We start from the raw sequence: 23,678 nt of genomic DNA on the forward strand, positions 1-23,678 counted from the left end.
CACACGAAAAAAAAAAAATTAAAGCTAACATATGCATCATTTTTATTCTAAATTGTCTATTATAAGCAATCCCATGACTAAACATATTTCATAAAATTTTTATAGATTGTGCTCTTCATGAGCAATACGTTATTTTACTATGACAGATGGCCTTTTTGGCCCAATGATTACCGAGAAATCGTCATATTGGCCATTCGGTTTTAGAAGTTTGAAAATGGCAATGGGAATGGCAGTATAAAATATGGCATATTAAGCTTAGTAAGTGAGGGAGAAGGTTTTAGGTGTAGGTGCTCTTTTGGGGGATTCCAAAAAAAAAAAACACATTACGTAAATGCGTACCTCCCGCACTCCAGCTACTTCTGTGGCTTTCTTCCCTCTTTCAGCTTGGAGCAAGATCATGCGGGTATACTCGGATACAATACCAGTCTCTATGCTAATTTTTGCAACCTGCCAATAAAAGGAATTAACAGAATTGACAACCATATGGTTTTTTTCCCCTCTATTGTTGGGGGAAAAACTTCGCTGTAATTCTAACCACTAAACCACCTGAAAAGATCGTTTAGATAAACAAAGAGAGAATATAGCAGTAAATCATAAAAAGCATATTTAGATGGAACGGCTGCAATCATCTCTCAAAGGATGATTATGGGCTGGTCCATCAAATCAGATGCTCTTCCAATGAAACAAAAGGAGAACAATGCTCTCCCTTTTGTTGACATACTGATTCATGTGGTTGATAATTCTCTGACAATATCTGAATTCCCAAAATAAGTACTGCCTTTTTTTTTCTTATTACAAGTAAAGCGCTTTTAGAACCAAGGGAAAAACTTTCATGGATTTGTTTCTACGATTCCTTGAGACATGAAACAGGTGATGGTTGTAAAAACACAAGGTAACAAACCTTCTCCTCCAGCTGTCTATTTTCTGAAAACCACGCCTGAGTAGTGAGTAGATTAATCTGTTGCTTGGCAAACACCTGTTATAGGATATAAAAATTAGCACCAAATGCAGATACCTATATGTGAAAATTATCAAACAGGCTTTGCTTGAGGAATAAAAGAAAAGGCAAGCAAGAGAGTCCAGTTTAAAGAAGCGAAACTTAATTCTATGAGGAAAGAAAAAAAAAAAAAATTTTGAGATGAGGCACACAACCCTGACAAGCCCTGGCAGAGAAAAATTAAACGTCAATAAACGTTATAGCTGAAGAACATCACTGGCGGTAATTACTAATTTCTGGAGCACCAACTAATAAAGCAGCACAACTTGTGTCCAAAGGAATCGTATCAGCTCCATAGAGGAAACTGAGAGGAGTATACCCAAAGAAGAGCCAAATAAGATTCATTTAAAAATCCACGACTTATTATAACCATGACTGTCAATGTTTATGTTAGTTATTTAGCACGATTAGTGTGTTAATATTATGTTAATAAGTGTGATTTAGTAAGAGGATTATGGTCACTGGTATGTACTTGACATATATTATAAATTAAGGGAGAGATGAATTATTGCAATTAGGTCATCCCGTTTTACCAAAAATCTTAGTAAGATCCAACCTAAACCCTACCACCAAACCAAACCCTAATCTTAATCATCATCCTATGCAAATCAGCTAGTATAGGAGGGTCAACCACACCCCTACAACCTAGAAACCAGTCCAGAGATTGCCAGAAAACTCAGCAGTCCCCGGAAAACACCTTGGCCACGCTGCCCTTCTCAAAACCATTAGAATCCTTCCATATTTCACAAAAACAACCACATAGTTAGTCACAGAACCCTCCAATCAATAACCCTATGAAATACCATCGCTGGAACCTTCCCAGGCACCCCTACACAGTGGCCAATTGCTACCAGTTCCAATGCCATGCACCAGAGCATGAGACATCTTCCTGGACTGTTTTTGCTACAATTGCTTCCAAAATGCTTTGATTTACACACCAACTTGTTCAAAATTCAACCTTTCCAAATCGTGCACTCGTGGCAATCCATTAGTTGCTGTTCAGTGTAAGTAAAGGTAGTCCGTAAGTCTAATGGAACAATGGCAGTGTTCAAATGTTGGTTTTGTGAGAGACTGGCAGTGTTATATCAGTTTGTTGGTGACTTGTTTGTGGTTGTTTCAATGGTCCACCTTGTTCACGGTTGTTCTGGTTAGTCCAATCATTCATCTTGTTTGTCAGTCTAGTTTGTGAGTGTTGTGATAGAGTCCATGAATCCAAAAAGTATTTTTCCTTCATCATTGCCACAGATAATGACCAAAAAGTTGGATGGAAAGAATTATGTTCAGTGGTCTAAGGCTGTTAAGGTCTATTTAACAAGATTAGGTAAATCTAACCACTTGCTCCAATACAAGAACTCTAATGAGATGACAAAATAAGTGTGGATTCAAGAAGATGCATTGATTGTTTCTCTCTTGCGGAACTCGATGGAATCCTGGATTGCACGGATGAGCATGTATTTGGAAGCATGCAAGGAGATTTGGGATTATGGCAAGCCTTTATATTTTAGTAGCATAACATGTAGATACGATCTATCCCTAGAGTACTTTCAGTTACAATAGAGAGATAAGAGTGTTATAAAGTACTTTGTAGAAATGAAGCATATTCATGAGAAGCTTAACATGAGTAATCTATAATCATCGATGTTTACGAGATGCAAAATCAGAGGGAACAACTGACAGTTCTTCGGGTTCTAGCAGGTTTAAAACTCGAGCTTGACGCAGTCTGGTCCCAGATACTTGGTATTGCAGAGTTCCATCCTTTGCCGATGTTTATTCTCGCGTCATTCATGCTTCCTCTAGTGCAAATTTCCCTGCCCTTGCATCTACTGTTTCAAGTCCTAGCTCTAAGAGGATTGCTTGTCACACAAAGTGAATCCTGTTTTCAACCAAACAACCACAAAAGTTCTCAAGGGGGTTCAAGTGGTCTTGGTGGAAGAAATGGACAAGGTAGAGGCCCTCCTCGCAAGTGCACTGATTGTGGACAAATAAGTCATACTATTGAGCAATGTTGGGATCTCCATGCTAAACCTCCTCGTGTCTCCAATGCAGCAACCAAAAATTCTATACTTTCAAGGAAGTGGGGAGCATCACGCTATATCCATCTCAGAGGAAGAGTATTCCAAATTCTAGTAGTATCAAGCATCCTAGCAAGCTTCCCCTCACATTGCATCTCTTGCTCAAAAAGGTAACCCCATAGCTTGTCTATCATTTAGTACTTCTCATCCTAGTCCTTTGGTCAAATATACCTAATTTCTTATCTACTCTCCAATATCCTAAAAACTTACCTCATGTTATTCTTGATGACGGATCCCATAGTAGTCAAATTGAGATTCAAATCATGAATCAAACTTCTTATTTTGGGAATCAAGAATTGAGAATCGAATTGAAATGTAAGATTCGGTACAAATTTCCAAAATCAATTCTAAATGAAATGCATATATTGATATAATAAATCATATTTCATGTGTATGCTTTCCCTGAACAAATGAGAAGTAACAGAATAAGTCAGGAAACAGTAATAAAATATGAACTTTATGTCGTTTAAAAGAAGGAATCAAGTAAAAACAATAAAAAAAATGAACTTTTGGTATTTATCAACAATTAAAAAAAATGATAACATTTTAGGAATATTCTTTCTTGGATTAAAAATTTTTTTTAAAAAAAAAACGTAAAAAAATAATTGATCAAACTGCCAAAAAAATCAACTTCTGAACCTCAACAACTCAACAAAACAAGAGTACTACCTTAGCTGGTGAGTGTTTTGTTGCGTCTTCTAAATGGCAAGACACAATACTCCTTGAGTGAAGAGGATTTTGTGAAGACAACATAAAACCTAAAGTTCTATTTTCTCTCTTTTTTTTTAGCACAAAATTGACATAGACAAGGAATGGAAGGCAATCGTGTAAAAAAAAAATGTTGTTTTAGGGGTTTCAAACTAGTCAAGTTTGTCAGGATATGATAGGTCTAGAATGTGTGAATCAGTAGATTTGGATCGAATCATTACATTCACGATGGTGAATCGATAGATGCGCAATGATTCAATTGTTTTCAAATTCGCTAGTAAGATTCGAATCCATTTGGTGCAAAAGTGATACTAACCATCTGAATCAAATCATGAATTGTAAGATTCTAACAACTATGACAGGGCCATCACTCTTGTTAAAGGAACTGTGAACTATAAATCCCACTTCCCCTATTTCTCTTCCTTTAGTTTCATATATTCTCAACTTCCCTTTCAATCTTATATCAGTTAGCAAGATTACCAAATCCATGAATTTTTCAATTACATTCTTCCTTGACTTTGTGGTCATTTAGGATTTAAAGACGAAGAAGACAATTGTGGAGAGCATGAGGCTGGTAGTTTTTACCACTTTGAGCCTCTATCTCCTTCTACCTCCTGCACTATTGCTACACCACTCCAAATCCACTGTCACCTCAATCATCCTTTGTCGGAAAAGTTAAAACTACTATTTCCTACTTTAAGTGAAGTGTCTAGTCTTGAGTGCGAGTCTTGTATGATGGGAAAGCATCATTGTGTCTCTTTTGCTTCCCAAGTCAATAAACAAGCAACAAGTCCTTTCATCTTAGTCCATTATGATGTTTGGGGTCCTAGTTGAGTTGCATCCAAGTTGGGTTTCTAATACTTTGTAACCTTTGTTGATGATTATTCAAGGATAACTTAGCTCTATTTAATAAAAGATCATTTTGAGTTATTTCATATATTTTGTGCCTTTTGTTTTTAAATAAAAACTCAATTTAGTATGCATGTTCAGACACTTTGGAGCAATTCTAAAAAGCACTTCAGTTTCAATATTCATTTTGGTATTATTCATCAATTAACTTGTGCCCACACTCCTCAACAAAATGGGGTTGCAAGGAAAAATAGAAATGTCTTAAAGTATTTCACACCTTACTTTGTCGAATGCATGTTTTTAAAATATTTGATGTTGTACTCATTGCTAGCTACCTTATGCTATACTTTGTTCTTGGTGGTAAAATTCCTTACTATGTTACCTTTCCTAATTCTCCTCTATTCTCTTTACTTCCTCGTGTATTCGACAGTGTCCTTTGTTCATCAACTAATCCCCGAGTAAATAAGTTGGATCCTCGTTCTATAAAATGTCTCTTTTTGAACTACTTGTGAACTCAAAAGAGATATTGTTGTTATAGTCCTACTCTAAATCATTTTTTTTTTTTTTTTTTTTTTGCCAATGTTACCTTCTTTGAGTTTACACCATACTACTCTTAGTTTTTGAGTGCTTCTAATCTCAATGAGTCTCTTTCTCTGCATAATCTTCCAAATTCTAGTTTGTTGTCCTTCCTTGTGTCTCCATGTAGTTTGAGTCCTTTCCATCTTCTCGATTGTTCTAATTTGAAAGTGTATTCACTACGACAGTTCCAAGGAAGAGAGTTCCCTCCAACATCTACTGCTACACCTTCAGTTTATTAGTTTGATGATTATACTTCCCACAACGTTGATCCTTCCATTGCTGTCCAGAAAGGTAAATGCATGTGTACTGATGCACACAATATCCCATCCCTAACTTTGTTTGCTATGGCTTCTTGTCACCCTCCTATTATTGTTTGTTGCCTTAGCCTTCTCCAGGTGGAGGAATGTAATGGTTGAAGAGATGAGTGCATTACAGAAAAAGGATACAAGGGAATTGGTATCTCCTCCTGATAAATTTGTGGTTGGTTATCATTGGGTATATACTATGAAAGTCAACACTAATAGTTTTGTGGCTTGTCTAAGGCACATCTTGTTGCTAAGGGATATACTCAAGTGTATGATTTGAATTATTCAAACACATTCTCCTCAATTGCCAAACTTATTTTAGCATCTTTGACTCCTTGGCCACCACTTGTCACTAGTCTTTGCATCAATTAAATGTGAAGAATGCCTTCTTGCATGGTGATCTTGAGAAGGAGGTTTACGCAAAGCAACCACCTAGGAGGGGGACTTAGGCTTAGTGTAGCAAATCAACAAGTCACTATATGGTTTTAAAAAATCTCCCAAAGGAGGTTTGGTCAATTCAACGTTGTAGCACTTGAGTTTGGTCTTCAACAGTGTGTAGTGGATCACTTTGTGTTTAACTGTCATACTCCACCAAGTAGGATTACGCTTATTGTATATGTGGATGATATATTGATTACAGGTGATGATGATTGAGGTATTTAGGGCCTAAAACATTTTTTTACAAACTAAGATTCAGACCATAGATTTGGGACCATTAAAGTACTTATTAGGTATAGTATCTAGATCTAGTATAGGAAGTGTTTTGTCACAAAGGAAGTATGTTCTTGACCTTTTGGATGAGACTGAATGTTGGGATCCAAACCTATTGATACAGCCATGGATCCTAATAGGAGGTTCGTGTTGGATATGGATGATTTGTTGTCTAACCTTAGGACGACACAGGAGATTTGTTAGAAAGTTGAAATATCTCAGTCACTCAAATTGCCAACAAGTGTTGTGAGTCAGATCTGGATTCTCCAAGGACAAGCTATTGGGAAGTGGTAATTCCCATCTTAAGATGCCTCAAAGGTGCACATAAGGTCTCTTATATAGAGATCAAGGTCATGCTTATATTTTAGGATATGCATAGCCAATCGGACCAAATCACCTTCAAACAAACCACAACCAAATAATGTATCTTTGTTGGTGGTAATTTGGTTTCCTAGAAAAATAAGAAACAAACTACAGTGGTCAAGTCAAGTGTTGAGTCAAAGTATAGGGTCATGACTTATCCTATAGTGAGCATATTTAGCTGAAAAACACTTTGGAAGAACTGGGGTTTTCACATTCTTAGTCTATGAAGTTGATGTGTGATAATCAAGTTGCTATTCATATTGCCTCCAACCTAGTCTTCCATGAGTGGACAAAACACATTGAAGTTGATTTCCACTTTACTCAAGAGAAACTTGCACAGAAGCTCATAACAAACACTTATGTAAAGTTTGATAAACAGCTTGCTGACTAGTTACTAAAGCTTTGGGGGGGGTGCACATGCTAAATTCATTTGTAACAACCTAAGCGCATATGATATCTATGCTCCAGCCTGAGGGGGAGTGTTAATGGTTAGCCATTTAGCATTATCAGTGTGCTAGTGGTTATTTTAATACATGTGAGTTAGTAAGAGTGTTATGATCATTGGCGTGTACTTGACATATATCAGAAATAGACAGGGAGAGAGAGAGAGAGAGAGAGAGACCTATCATTGCGAATAAGGTCTACTGTTTTACCTAAAATCTTAACAGTGATGTCGAATAAAATAAAGGTAAAACTAGAATCCATTAGATGGGGGCTTTTGCAGTGACTATCATTCAGCTAGACAATAATACAAAGCAAGTGAAGGTTCAGGTTAGGGAACATCAAATATAAACAACATGAAATGCATGTTACTATCTATAATAAGACAAGATTTGATAGTTAACCATTCTGAAATTTAACTGCATCAAGGAGCAATCAGGGTTCTTAACCAGAGCAGTAAATTTCATATATTCATGGTATGTTCTAGATAAGCACATCAAAATAACATAATTTCAATCCTATGTGAACAGCAAGTCTCCCTACAAAATATAGCTTTTGGAAACTGACCCTGTCAAGAGGTACATCCTTCGCCTTGTCTACCTTCAAGTCTATGACCAAACTGTTCAAATCTGCAGTGATACCTCTAGCTTTAAGGCTGGAAGGAAAATTTCCACGATATCTGCCTAACAGTGTCAATGGGCTTTCAGATAAAAGGTCTGGAATACAGGAAGGATACACCTATCATCAGATTGCAAAGTACTTTGGTGAGGCAATGAAAGAGAGCAGGAGAATCCAGTAAAATAAATAAATAATTTTAATGCCACATTGGTACACATGAAACAATTATCAGAAAAGATGGGTATTTTTTGGTTAGTTCAACACCAAAATGCCTAAAAACAGATGAACATGACAGAAAAATTATAGCTGTAATTCCAGGTGCAATATATAAAATACCAGTGCAAAAGGCCGTACCCAGTGCACAAGGCTCCCACTTTGAGTGGGGTCTGGGAGAGGTGGATGTCGGCAAGCCTTACCCCCATTTTTGGAGAGGCCGCTCCCAAGTCTCAAACCCGAGATCACCCGTACCAAGGCAAAGCATAACATAAATAATGGATCTCAGAACAGAAAATAAGGATACATGATTGACTCCTTTCAAACAATCCAGGGGGGATGATGGACTACTCAAAGGTCCAACATATGGAACAATTAGAACAAATAATACACATAAACATTGTCATCCCACAAAATATTTGGTCAATGCATTGAAGGATGGGAGAGCAAGAAAACTAATATTCAAAATGTCAGCATGCAATGCAATGACATCATTACAATGTCTAATAAAGCAGTAATTATAACAAAGCAGTAGTCAGGACGCTTTTCTAATAGAAACAGAGGAAACTATTTACTCTTTTAACAATGTTAATCAAAACTTAAAGGAAGCGAAAAGTAAGAATACTATGCTGTACCTCAAGTTCATCAAGATCATCTAGATTATCAATCGTTATATTTGCAAGAATGGAAGATGAAGCCTTGGTGATTAGACTTCTCATCCGAACCTCGACTGAATCTGGCCATATACAGGAAAGAAATTTAGTTCTCATGCCCATTCTTTGTTATCTAGGAATATTTCTGGGGGAAATTGATGACAGCCTTTTTCCCACATTAGAAGTCATAATTGTCAGCAGCCATAGAAGACCCAAGCAATAGGCATGGCAGCTAAACTAGGTACAGGGATAAATCTTTGTCCTCACAAGCAGTTTGTATGATAGAAGGATTTACTGTACATGCTACATACACAATATATCATGTCATAGTGTTATACTATGGATCAGCATCTTTATAACATTTTTCGAACCTGTTATAAGTTATTTTGTACAGATGGGTTAAAGCCTGTTTCAGGTCAGTGTCTGAATCAGCAGATTGGAGAAGTTCATCCAAAAACATACACTGATCTAAGGTTCAAGGAGGGGTTGGGGGTACCTTTTATAGGTAAACAAAATAAGTATGCATTCATTAAATCAGTTTAATTAACAAAGCACACCGCTCAAGTTCTGATTCACAACAAACACCAATTTGGAAAAGGCATAACTATTTTCACTGGTTTAAAAATAGAAAACTGACCTTCGTCATAAGCAGCATCAAATTGGCCTTTGCCCATTGTGGCAAGCATTCGCAGGAAATAATGATTACAAAATGAACCTAGAATGTGATATACATCAACTGGCTAATTGAAAAATGAAACAACAATTCAGAGATAAGAAATAAATAGCATGCATTTACGTCATCAAATTATTAGATATCACTTGAAGAAATTATAAACATAAAAAACAGCAGTCATATATGCTTCAACAACTATAGAATTATTCATCCAAAAAAAAATCCACAACATTACAATGCTAATCCCTTATGCTACTTAGGTTAAATAATGGGGTAGCAATCATGTTCAGTGCAATGCAAGGGAGTTGAGTTGGGCTATGGGTTAACTCAGGCTTGTTCAAAGGCTATCAAAATCTGTCCATAGGTCAACCCAACCTGGCCTATCTAAAGCTCAAACCATTTTCTGAGGTGAAGTTTAGCTTATAGGTTGTCCAACCCAATAAACCCACCCAGGCTATACACCATAAGTGTTCAGAAAGATCAAGGGCTTCTCAGACCTCTAAAAATATATGATGGTATATCATATTCTAGAACAAGTCTGGTAGGTCAAGTCAAGTTCAATCGCTTCATGTTACTTCACCAAACACCCAAGCCTAAGCTCAACCTCAAAATAGCCCAAGCCTTGGTAAAGCTTGCCCAACCATGCCCAAATTTGGTGACTTGAGCTTAGCATGACACAATTGGCCAGAGTTGTAGCCCAACTGCACAAGCCATCCCCATAATAATAGCACCTCCCTCCCACCAAACCCCCAAAAAAAAATAATGACATGACTCCATCCCAAGTCTTAAATAAGGCACATCATTAAGCGTGAACAATGAGCAATTTGAACATAAGAAAGAAATGTATCAGCAATGAATGCCCCAAGTTACAATATGCACAACATTATAAGGCCAGAATTTCATATTTCACATTAAAGTTTGATCACTTGGGAAGTGCAATCAGTAGCGTAGGTTAGAACCAATAACAGTTCAACTTAAATCATAGTTTTGAAATTTTAACTTCAAATGAATTTCGTGCATCTAAAAAAGTAAAACAGCCTTGGAAATGTCCATATGTTTGCAAAACTTCAAAACCATAGGCATTACACACACTAAAAACAATGCATCACCCTGAAACCTCAATTCCTACAAGATTTTGTCACAACAGTTTAATGGTAGAACAAGTTTCTCCAAAATCCTGATGGGAGGCTACATAGGTCACACCCTTATCAAAACCCCAGCATGGCATGGGAGCCTTGTGCACGAAGAAAGATGTTTGGTGGGCTAGCATTGGGCTGGTGGTGAGGACATCACACCTGGACCTCTTTCACAGAAATAGCAGCAAGGTTAATGTCACATTGTACCTCCTCCAGACCCATTGATGTAAGGTGGAAGCTTTCTCTACATTCAATTGGGAAAATGGCAAAGCTCCTAAGAAAAAATTAAAATTTGATGTGTCGCCAAATCCTTATACTGCAACAAAATACCACACAAGCTACATTGAGGAGGGTGAAGATTAATAAGGATATTAGACAGGAGCCATTAAGTTTTGCCATCATAATCTTCTCCAAATAGTTCTGCGTGCATCCAACTACCATTAAAAATGAACACTACCAGGTGACAAATTGAAAAAGGGCATTCTGCAGCAAGTTAATTTCTATATGGCAAGAGGAAATTTGGAGCTTGTATATCGTAAGTGCATAAAATTATTATCTTTTCCTAGATTATAAAATTGGCCATTCTGAACCTGCATGCACACAAATATATAATGAAATAATTGTTAACTCTTAGTGCGAGATCAGACTGCAGTGCGCGTGCCTTGGAGCCAAAATTGGTTGTCGAGACACATGGCAGGATATCCATTCTCAGATCTTCCGGAGAGCCTAGACTCAGTACTCTTGAATTAGGTTCATTAAGGGTCCCTTAGACTTCTCTTAGGCTGCTCTAACAACTGCCACATGTCATGTGTGACATGTGTCCCTCTTTCTTCTCTCTCATCCAGACAACACATTGCCATCCCATTCAACCAACAATTTCTCTCTCATTAGTTGAGACATGAAATGGTTGTCTCCATCGAGGGATGAAAACCCATGCATAATTGCCTATCCCCTAGTTATACCCCAACCATGCTTTAAAAAGGGGGGGGGGTTGTTTCTTTTGGCACTTGAGCAATAGAGCACTCTTTCTCTCTCACTCTGTTTCTCAGAAATACTCTAGATTTCAGCATCCCTCCAGTTCAGGCACTCCCTCCAACCATTGGAATCATTTCACCTGCCAGCTCTTATGTTTTAGCTTCCGGAGATTGCTCAGTTCTCCTCTCTTGAAAGTACTAAGTACAACACAGGCTCTCCTCCCCTTTTTCAAAAACCCCATCAAAATCAAGCATCCAAGGAAATCCCTCGGAAGCACACTTAAAAAGTGGAATATAAAGTGTATAAACAAGTATTGTATACATGTGTTTAAAAAAAAATTAATAATTAATATAATATACTTGTTCAGACAAAAGTGTTTACCATACAACAATAAAATCTATGTTAGATGAGAAATATCTAGGTAGCATTGGCATGTACTACCAACAGGGTAAATCAAAAGGCTTACATAAGACATGAAAGTGGGGAAACAAACATTTATATATGAACCAGTCACAACGCGCATGTGCCTAGAAAGCTATAGAAAATATGAAAGAGAAATTTAGGCTCCAGTTTTCTCAAACAAAATTATCTACTGGAGAACATCTTGACAGTTTCCATTATTTGGAATTTTGGACCTTCCAAAACACACTGATCAACGAACATGAATTCTTTGGTCAACAAATAAAGCCCTTGTACAGTGGAAAGGCCATAAGCATATTTCCACTGGAAAAAACAAAAATAGAAAGGAATCTCCAATGCTTTTTGTAAACACTGGAAAACTGAGCCCTTTCCAGGAAATTTTTGTCAAAAGAGTGCTTTCTTCTGCACGGAACCTTAGATAGCAAAATTAATTTTCTCAAGCATTTGTCTTATATACATAAGTCAATGGATTCTAAAACTAGTTCAATGATCCCAAAAGCAGTTAATCATATCAAATAGACCAGCAGCGTAGAATCATCAAGCAAAGACAAGAAATTCAACAATACAAAATCATTACCTATGCCAAAAGTGTATATACGTGGAGAGATTGATCCTTGATCTTTTAGACAACTTCTGATCACATGACAAATCTGTCTCTCATTTTCAACAGACCCATCAGTAACAAGGAAAACGATAGGAATTGAACCAGGGGTATTAGATAACATCTCCATTGCCTGAGAGAGAGAGAGACGGAGAGTGGATAGGAAAAACAGCAGCAGGAGCAGAAGCAGCAGCAGCAGAAGGAGAAGAAGAAGAAGAAGAAGAAGAAGAAGACAAATAAAATGAGTACATTTAGCAATAGTTGATATCAAGAGATTACAGAAAACAGGGAAATACAAAGATAAAAACAGGTATAACATGATAAAATTATTAAAGAAGCTGTAGATTATGGGAAAAGGTGCTCCTCAGAAAAATAATTTGATGGCCTTTCTGGATAAGCTCCAAAAAGTTTTTTTTTTTTTCATTTTTTAAAATGTCTTTCAACTGACCTTCAAAAAAAAAACATTTGAAAGCTAGTGAATAGAGAGTTACTGCTCACTGTAATAGTGCTCCACATGTTTTTGTCTTTCTCTTCAGCAACATGAGCTTGTAGCAGTTTGCCATAATAGTAATCTTTTTCACTTCTTTTTTTAACAAACCACTGACTTATTTATCCTCTTAAGTGAAGCACATGCATTTTTCATTGGATTTTTTATTGTCTTAAGCACTAAGTAAAATAATTATAAAAAAGGTAAATAAAGGTAATATGAACAATAAGGTAAAAAAAATACAGTGAACTCCAGATGATTATTGATAAGTTGATAAGTAATGGAGAATGAAATGGACCTTGTTTAGAGGAAGTAAAATGTCAGTACCACCCCCTGCAACAAAATTTACGTTAATCCAATTTGTGGCATTTTCAATCACTTCATCGTTTGCCAACTCCATTGATGATGAAAATAGATAAGCCTCTTCATTAAAAGCAATTATGCTGAATGAATCTTTTGGATCAAGTTTAGAGAGGGCTGTAGAAAGTGCACTCTTTGCATCCTCAAGGGGCCTGCCCCGCATGCTTTCACTAATATCAACAATAAATACTACTTCCTTCCTGAAAACCTATAATTATAATTGAATTAGAAGAAAGAAAAACACAATTCCAAGGAAGAATGCAGGAAATTAAATTAAATTTTGCAAGCAAAGAACCTACAATCATCATGGACCAGAAGAAGCCTACAGTTTTGGCAGGCATGACAGTGGATAGTACTAGAAGATCTCTCTCTCTCTCTCTCTCTCATGCATACACACACAATGTGGTTCATACATCCACCTATACAAAGATATTGTGTAAATGAATCGTATGCATCAGTTTCTCACCCATAAGCATCAGTAAACCAACCCATCTTCAAATGTTTCGCCAAATTCTTCATTTTCCTTGGGATACATGTCTCATAAACCGAAGTCCTTACATTTGTGGCACCACTTAGCACTTGGTTTGGTTGTTAAATAAGAACATAATCTCAATAACCCAGTTTCAGGAAGCCATAAACAGCTTATTAAAGATAAACAGACAAAAGATAAACAAATAAATGAAGAAGTAATAAATAAACACACATACTACACACATACATATAATCCAATGCACATGGCACCAATGCCATGTTGGAGGCTTGGGGAGAGCATGATTCTTACAATGCTCAGATTTATGCCTGGTAACAGCAGGAACCAAAACCCTTTCATGCTCAACTGGAATTCTAGCTTTAATCCCTTTATTTTTCATCAATAGAACCTATTTTTCTCAGACAAAAAAAAAAAAGTGCATCAAAAACTAAACCAAAGTACAGTAAATGAAGATAATACGTCCTCCATGAATCAGCTTATTACAATAACACTGCCAGCCAATCCCTTTGAAGATCAGACAGAAACACCCCCCCAAGGAAAATCCAAATGAATGTGAGCAAAAGGAAGCAAGGAAGTTAACTTGATCCCAAAGCAGAAAATAAGTCAATTGAGCCTTGAATATCCTCACATTTATCTCAAGCCACGGCATCCAAAAGATTGCAAACACAGCACAGATCAATAAAGCCACTCCTCTTCTACTCTTTCCAAAACCCTGATATCTCATTGGTTAGAACTTACACAAACCAGACCCACCCATGTTTCACCAAACTAGGAGAAAAGAGTATTCCAAATCCATCTTGCCATCCCCTCCTAAACATGATGTTCTGTCTGCCAAACCTTGACATTATCTCCAAAGTACAGGTGCATCAACCACATATTCTCAAAACTAAACAGTGTAGGACCCCACTGAACAGAGTTTAAGAGCACACATAATGTGATCAGACTTCAGAGATAGGCCTGACCAGAACCTCTAGCATAACATTCAAAAAATATCTTCCCATACCTTCGTAAATAGAAATCAAACTACCTCCTGGTCACCCTTGATCCCCTAACTTATCCTTAGAGCTCCTAACAACATTGAAATCACCACCTACCACCCAGAAAGAACTACAAAAGACTAAAAAAGCCAGCTAACTCATTGAAGAAAGCATTGCTGGTATTACCATAATAATGTTGGATGTTTCAAATTTAAAAAAAAAAAAATCTGTTTAATAGTCGTCGATTATATTTTAATTAAATATACATTAAATTTAATATATTAGTTTTAATGTTTTTAGAATATTAATTACTATTTTAACGGTTACATATTTATGATGCTAGAATTTATACTTAATTTTACCTATATAACTGTGATCCAACTTCATATCAAGATACAATTTTTCTTCTTCGAAACAACTTTATCTTCTACTCTTTCTTAAGATTTATATTTTGTAAGGTAACTAAAAGACGCTACATCTTCTATCGCCTTGGTGTTTGTGAGTGCACACAAAATCGAGCCAGCTGAGTAATTCTAGAGATCGTGCGCGCAGTGACTATATGCACCGAGAAATGTCCTCCGCGGGCGTGAAATCAACTTTAAGGACAATGGTCCTTCCACACCCCAGCTTCTCACAAGTATTTTTATTTTTATTTAATATTTATTTTATTAGTAAATATTTTTCCTTCTATTATATTTCCAACAATCTTAAATTGAACACTATTATCTATTTTTAAAAAAATAAAAATAAAAAAAATAAATTGATTCCATTAAGGTTGATTTGAATTGTTGGTATTACTTTATATTTTGCAATAGGCACGAGCATGTTTCCATTTATTTATTCAATTGTTTAAAGATTTGAATTTTGAATACTTCAATTTGAGGCTATTATATTATCTTATTTGTAGATCATGAATCGAATGAAAAATGATTTTCTAAATGTAATTTTCACATTAAATTATTTTTTTTAAGAAAAAAAAAACCAAATTCAATGGCATCATTTTTTTTGTGAAATAAAAATCTTAGTTTTTGTTTTAAAAAAATATTGATTATGTCTATTTTCTAATTTTTTTGAGCTATACAAATTTTGACGTTCTTCTTACTTTCTTGCATGATGAGTGCATGCTTGAGTATTGTGTATTTTAGATTACTTTATTTATTTCTCAAATTTCTTGTTACGCTATAACCGTGTTATAGATAAGTTATTTGCATAGAAATATTTTATTGAACTTATTTAAATATTGCCAGATATGAAAATATATTGAAGTGTGGGATTTACAATGTTATAATAATTATAATATTGTTTGAGATTTATTATATTTGAGACAAGTATAAAAAAAAATTGTGGCTTGAACAATTGAATTAGATCGAATTTTTTTTTTCTTTTTTTTTATTTGCTTCCTATTGTTGGTCTTAACTTGCTGTATATGTGCATAAATGAGACAATACTATTATTTTCTATAGTTTTCCAGTACATAACATTTTAATATTTTATTCTATTTTCGCTGTGTATGGAAAAAAAATTTATTATCCTTTTTCCCTCAATTGTACGATTACGTGATTTTTGTAAGGCACATATATTTATTATCTTTAATTATGGGAATTAAAGTGTTTTGATATTCTATTTATATGTGAGATAGACGGTGGTGCATAAATATGCAACTAAATTAATATGTTCAATAATAATTATTAATATTTTTGAAAAGCAAGATATGTGCAAATGAGGCAATATTTGCATGGGAGCAATAGTGTGGTGATGGAATCACCTAATTGGAACGTGTCATAAATGGCATATGGAAATAAATTGGAACATGGTAATCAATACACATATATGTGTAATTTTGTGGTGCATTATCCAAGTAGCTAATAGACATATAGTTATAGTATTGGCATTGATTAGTGTATTTGTGGACTAGCCTGAACTAATTGAATAGTCAAATTGGGCTATTATTAGTGTGATCACAAAAATGTGTTGGGGCGAGGGGGGGGGGGGACCTAGTACCAATATGTTCAAAATATGAGAATTGAGAAACAATTATTGACCAATAAATTCCTTAATTAAAGGATTAGTAAAAAAACTAATAGAAAATTAACATCGAGGGGGATGTTCCTTGAGCCCTTAATAAAACTACTAATGATGGCAACCCCACCTATGTGATTGGAGATTTCATGAATTAGGTTCAATGAGTAAAAACAAGTCATTGAGTAGTTTGGTGAGCACTATTATTTGTTTTGATCATCCTTATGGTGTTTGAATGGTGCAACTGTAACGATTGTGAGATTGATTTTCTCTTAATAAATCCATATCCTTTGTTAGGTGGTGTGTTAAGTTACAGTTACACACTTGATGGATTTACCTATGTGAGTGTGGATAGAAGTTTACTAGGCTAAAACTTTCTAGAGCATTCATGAATATCCAGGTATGGCGCATGACCTCTTCGCACCAACCCGCAAGAGTTTTGTGTCTAGAGATATTATGTGAGTGATATGTTTGTAGTGTTATGCTAAAAGAATTTGGTTCAAAAATTTTAATATTCACCAAGTTTTGTAACTCATAACATATTTTCTCAAAGTGCAATTCAAACTGAAAGGTATAGTCACCCAATGAATTACATCTCGTGGTTACCCAACACTGGTTTTCTTTTTATCTTTCTTCAATTTTTTTAATTTGAACCATGTGGAGGATTGTTGGCATTACCGTAATAATGCTTAATGTTCCAAATTAAATAAATAAATGTTTACTAGTCGTCGGTTATATTTTAACTAAATATACGTTAAATTTAATATATTAGTTTTAACGTTTTTAGAATGTTAACTATTATTTTAAAGGTTGCGTATTTATGATGCTGGAAGTTATCCTTAATTTTACCTATATAATTGTGATCCAACTTCATTTCAAGATATGGTTTTTCTTCTTCGAAATAACTTTATTTTCTCTGCTTTCTTGAGATTTATATTTTGTAGAGTAACTAAATGACACTACAACTCCCATCACTCTAGTGTTCTTGAGTGTGCACAAAACCGAGCCAGCTGAGTAATCCTGGAGGTGATGCGCGTAATGACTATATGCATCAAGAAATATTCTCCATAGGTGCGAAATCTGTTTTAAGGACAATGGTGCTTCCACGTCTCAACTTCTGATAAATATTTATGTTTTTATTTAATATTAATTTTATTAATAAATATTTTTCCTTCTATTATATTTGCAACTAGCATTACACAGAAAAAACTGCATGGGACCACAAACTGAGGTAAGCCACCACTCCCCAAAACCCTTAATCTTCTAACTAGATCAACACAAGCTACTAGCTGACCCTAAGACACGTCAACAGAAGGAAGAGATCCCACTCTTTAAATCTAGAATCCCAGATGCTCCTCTTTAAACCTATATTACTTTAAAATCCTGCAAGAATAAGATATCTAAACTAAATTAACAACCTGCTTAACCATTCTCCTCTTATCACCACTTCCTAACCCCTAGCACATTCCAGGAAATAAGCCTCATTTTATCCCATTATTAATACCCAATGACCTACTTCCTTTGCCATAGTTAACTGAAAAATCAAGCTGAACCAACCACCTAAACTTATTCATCTTTTTCCTTTCCTTGAGACCCTCCAATTAACCTTAGCTTTTTCCCTATTAGGAATCACCAAGTAAGACCCAAGTCATCGAGAAGGTTGTCCCTCTCATCTCCAAATAGGTCAATCATTTTGAAATTATCCTTGGCTTTCAACTCCCTATGGCACTTTGGTGACTCAAAGTTTGTATGAGATAACAGGGAAATAGGAAGAGTACCATTAGAATTTCCAATTTTTACCTGTTGAGTCTCTGGCTGGTAATTTCCAATGTCCTTGCTCTCCAAGTTTGATAGGGAAATAAGAATTGTGGCATATTTAGGGTCCAGGACAACAACTAGACCCCAACGGTTCAGGACAAACCAATTAGACCCCAACACTGATTTACTGATTCCTTTCAAATTCTAAATCTCACCTGTGCCCGTGCCTTTCTCTTCATGACTAACCCGCTTGTTAGACATCAGAGCCCTTGAGCTAAGACTGCAGCTGCTACACCATTGCCAACATCCCTCAACATACCAGAACCTCCATTTCAATGCATTGTTTCTGCTTGACCTTATCATCATCCATCTTCTGCCAATGTTCAATGAGAAGCTCGCCATCCTCAAAGGTGTAAGAGGATATTGAATCATCCTCTTCACCATCAAAATCTGAAGGTAGCTTCTCAAAGCCATCCAAAGCCATCACCTCCTTTCCCTTTATTTTTATTTTTGTTTTCCAATCTCCCAGCAGTCATCTTATTTCCACTCACTCGTAGGCTCCTGATAACCTTCATAGGTTCAATTTCTAAATCCCTAAACCCGATGCGTCCTTGTCATGTTGCCGTTGCTTTGGTGAAATTCCTGGTTTTTCAAGGCCTATTGAATCGCCAGGAACTCTCACTCCAGCTGCCAGGTTTGCCATTACTGCCTGCTCTTTGCCATCATGTACATCTGTGCTAAGCATGAATGCCTCCAAGCCGCCCCCAGCCCCTTTCAGGCCCAAATGAAGTGCTCTCTCAAGAAAGAGGGCTTATTCATTGTATTCTTTGGCCCACCACTTGAACTGCTTTTTGGGCCCTACAGCCACTTACTAAAACAAGCCTCACTCTGGGTTCTTTCAAACAGTCCACTTATTAAAGCTTGGCTACACAAATCCCACTAGCCTAAAACCCCAAGTCTTCCCATATTGGGCCCAAAAAATGCGCTGTTGGGCATTGAAGAAGAGACTAAAGGAGAGGAGAACAAGATGTCCCCCCAAGAAACAAAACAAAAGTTATAAACACTTAACAAAAACCTGCCATTAAATCTCTTTGCAGGTTGGGCAGCAACATTCCCCAGAAAACCAGAAAGAATGAGCCCAAGAGGAGGGAACAAGCACAACTCTATCCCATAACGAATGAAGGCAGGTTGTATGGTCCTTGAAGGTTCTCAAACTCCTCTCAACCCAAAGGGTTCGCAAGGCAGCAAAAACTGCACTTCTCCACAGAGCTCTTTCCCTTTCTAGTTTTACCAAAACCCCAATAGCTCACTTGCACGAAATCCCCCACAACCCATAGAGCCATCCGAGCTTCACCAAAACACGAGAATAGAGCACTCCAAAGATAGTTAGCCAGCCAGCAATAAAGGAAGAGGTGTGCATTTGTTTCATTGGATTTGTGGCACATCGAGCACACATCAAGAGGGCCTCATAGGGTTTTCTAGACCATAGTAGGCTTGTCTATTAATCCTATTGAGGATACAGTCCAAATGAACATCAGAATATTAAAAGGAACCTTAGCCTTCCAAAGGATGTGGCTCCAAGGAAAATGGCAAGCACAAGACAAAATAAAAATAAGCACGCAGAGAGGAATAATTATAATGGTTTGATTCCAATTTGAAACCCATGTCCAGTCCTCATGGAGATCTCTCGAGGCTCCATTATGCCAATATTCTTCATGCGACATCAAGCCTCTTAAAGAACTCTGCCGAGGGGTCTCCATCAACCAGGTCCTTGACTTACACAAGACGAGGACTACCCATCCTCAACCATTCTCTCACCTGAGAACAATACTAATACTTGTCACAATAATATCAAGCAAATACAAAGATTATGGTCTTCGCCCATTTTCTCACAGAGAACAAAAAATCTCACCCAATATATCTTTGCAAATTTCAGTACAGTACTTCAGCAGAAAAGCCTCAAAACTTATAAACTAAAAAAAAAAAAAAATGGAAAATCTCAAAAGGTGGATTGTTCACTCTTGTAGTAAAATTTTCACTAAAGTGAATTTGGTTAAGTTAAAAAATGAGCATAGATTGTGTCTTTTTCCTTTCCCCACTAACTCGGCTGCCTCATGCTTGATATATATAGCTTGAGCCCCCAGATACTTTGTCTCAAGAGGAATTTAAGTTTCAAAATATTTCAATTTAATTTCAAACATGAAAATTTTGAAATATGAGTAGTAATTAAAATGACTTGTAATCAGCTACTACTAAATAGTTTGAATTAATTTAAATAAATTTGAATCCTTTCACTTCATTTCAATGGTAACAATTAGCAAGAGAAAGTAAGATATTCAGACAAAATCAAATAATGATGGATTCAACCATTTTCCATAGCACCTAGTTGTGTATTAGCTTTGAACTCAATCATAAAACAATGAATTCAATCAACTCCATAACACTTTTAAGATTATGAGTAATGTCATACCAAACTACAAAATAATGAATTCAACAAATTTTCAAATCTAAAGAATTAATTCGACAACAATAGGCCGACTTGAATTTTTAGATTTATTCAGACAAAGGAAATTCAAATTTGATCATAATCACTTCTTCATGAATTAAGCTAATTTTCCTAGTCTTCAAATTTGAGCAATTTAACTATCGGTCAAATAATTAGATTTACAAGGAAGATAATCACATGTTATACAATATATAATGCAGTAATTTCAAACTCAACTCAAATCAAGAAATTCAAAGATATTAACTTTAAAATATTATGGTAGGATATTAAAATATTACATCTAGAATTCAACTATATCACATGTTTGAGTTCCAATTTAAATTCCAAGAGCACACAAACCACATTTAAATTCCAACTTAGGCATAAATATATGTGACATACAAAGCTTTAATAATTCAAAGTTACATCTATTTTTCATGCCCATGGCAAATTCAAAATTATTAAGAAATTTTTGTAGTCATCAAAAATTTAATCCAAACTACAAGAAACACATCATTTATGTAAAACATTTCAAATATATAATTAATCAACTTAGTATTACCGAGTCCATCACAAGTTAAAGAAGAAATACTATAACATTGTTATGATACCTTGGGGCTAAACTTTCTTTTGTTCTAAAATAATTGTGTCATTCAGAATGTTTCTCAAGGAATCATGGAATCTCCAATCAAAACCCTAATTTCTGCCTTGATCAAAATTACCTAATACGATTTCTTTCCTTCCTTGGCCTTCCTCACCAAAATTCCACATCAACAACATAGAGGATTACAAGTCGCAAGAAGACATTCAGTCAATGACCAATGGACGAATGTTCCAACTTCCTAGCCCCTAGACCCACATTTAGGGAACCTCAATCCAGACATTGCAGCATTGGTGCATGTGTACGTGCATCTCAAATAGGGTAACCTCTCTCCCCTCCACCACCCCCCCCCCCAAAAAATATATATATATAAATAATAAAATAAACAATTCTTCCAACCCCTTGCATATTTGCCATCCGAAACGCATCTTTAATATTGCTTTCTTATATGGGATCTTCTCCGAAGAGAAGAAACACCCATAGCCATTCACCCTCTATTGCATCATGATGAAGCGATTAGATGCCTTCAAAATTCTTGCCTTTGAATTCACTGTTTTTTAAAAAATAGAATAGAATAAAATAAATGATTGTAATTCTGCCCTTAACCATTGTCATTCCTAGGTTGATAGCATGACACAAAAAAACAATGATCATTTTTATCTACTACCACAAAAAACTTTGCCTCCATTGTCAAGTAAAAATTGATTTTTTTTATTGATGGTAATGCAAGTCCCCCCACCCCACCCCCGCGCGCGGAGAATCCAAAGGAAGAGGGTCATGCGAGAAATCATGAATACTTTGTCAGCCCAACATTGTTCGCCCTTTAATATCAAGGTTGATGGAATCTCACTCAAGCACCAAAGCAATTCATTTACAATTTTCTTGTTAACAAGCCAACTCTTTCTCTTGCTCAATTGAAACCTGAAACACTTCGTAGTCCAACTGGACTTGTTTGACTAGCCTATTGATGTTGCTCATCGCCACTCACCAAGATTAAGAAGGTTATTAAAATGGAGTCAAGGATGCATAGTCAAGAGAAAGCATGAGCAACAATGGGGGTTGGGCAAGCACTACATTTGGTTCATAGAACCTCTTTCAGGAACTCCAAATTCAGCATAACTTCAATGCACGCCCTTCGGTGGGTTCTCCTAACCAAGCCACTCTCTCACTACTCAATAGATTGCAAATTTCACTTTCATGTTATATCTCACTCCGCCATGGCAACGAAGCTCTCGTCAACCTTCACAATACCACGTCTAGGAGTAATTAGCCTTACAAGGTGGTCTTCGTTAATTAGGATTCCATGCACCTCAGGCTCATGCCATGATGAAGCAGAAACAGCTATAGTCAAGAATAGTCCTTGCTGGAAAGAAGATGTCTCTTTTACTAGTTTGGGAGAAGATTCAACATTTGGCTTCTTTTTGGTGTGTGGGTAATGGGAACTTCAGGGGGATGCATTTTCAGATGTTCAGCGTAATTGGCTTTCCTTGCTGAATTGATAGGGCCTGCTGATTTTTTTGGGTTGTTTCTAATGTTCCTCTTGTTTTGTCTTTCTTTTCTTTTTTCTTTTTGCTGGGGTTAACCAGAATTTTGAGAGGAGATGCTTTACTCTCTCCTTCTTGCACATGCCTATTCTATCAACGAAATTCATTTGTTATCAAAAAAAAAAAAAAAAAAGAATAGTCCTTTCCCTCGTACATTTAATGTGCAAGGCTGTCATGTATATATGTCAGTCCAGATCATGAGGAAACAGTACAGAACTTGCCCTTTGCATTTTGGTTATTAATTCTGATCTGCTCATAATTTCCCTGAGAACTTGGAAGTGTAAGTTGAGGATTAATCCCATAGCCTCCACGCATTTCTGCACGAGAGGATCACTCTTTGCTGCTGTATCTCCCAGCACTTATCCCTAATCTGTCGGATTTTTTAATCTAACAGATCCTACAGTCTATTTCCAGCTGCATGCTGCATCTAGGGCTTCAAACGAACCAAGCCGCTCGTGAAAGCTCGGCTCGGAAAGGGCTTGTTTGGGCTCATTTATTATCTAAATGAGTGAGTTCCACGCCCAATTTTTAGGCTCAATTTGTAAACGAGTCGAGTGTGAGCACAGCTGGGCTCATTTTGGCTCGTGAGCGACTCGATAAATAGCTCAAATGGGCTCATTTATTAGACTAGTTAAGGACTTCA

The 23,678-nt window shown here is 36.2% G+C and overlaps 1 protein-coding gene across 2 annotated transcripts in view; it reads right to left on the minus strand.

Annotated features, from left to right (window-relative positions):
• Positions 1-23,678, minus strand: part of LOC131157597 (uncharacterized) — a 36,038-nt gene that overhangs the window by 710 nt on the left and 11,650 nt on the right. For both annotated transcript variants that reach the window (XM_058111880.1, XM_058111881.1), the window contains exons 6-12: positions 13,100-13,369; positions 12,291-12,447; positions 9,147-9,224; positions 8,492-8,592; positions 7,593-7,763; positions 902-976; positions 340-447 (exon numbers count right to left, since the gene is read on the minus strand). In XM_058111880.1, coding sequence (XP_057967863.1) covers positions 340-447; positions 902-976; positions 7,593-7,763; positions 8,492-8,592; positions 9,147-9,224; positions 12,291-12,447; positions 13,100-13,369 — 960 coding nt within the window. The remainder of the gene's footprint in view (positions 1-339; positions 448-901; positions 977-7,592; positions 7,764-8,491; positions 8,593-9,146; positions 9,225-12,290; positions 12,448-13,099; positions 13,370-23,678) is intronic.

Source organism: Malania oleifera, chromosome 6 (genome assembly GCF_029873635.1).
Source record: "Malania oleifera isolate guangnan ecotype guangnan chromosome 6, ASM2987363v1, whole genome shotgun sequence".
Classification (NCBI taxonomy): Eukaryota; Viridiplantae; Streptophyta; class Magnoliopsida; order Santalales; family Ximeniaceae; genus Malania; species Malania oleifera.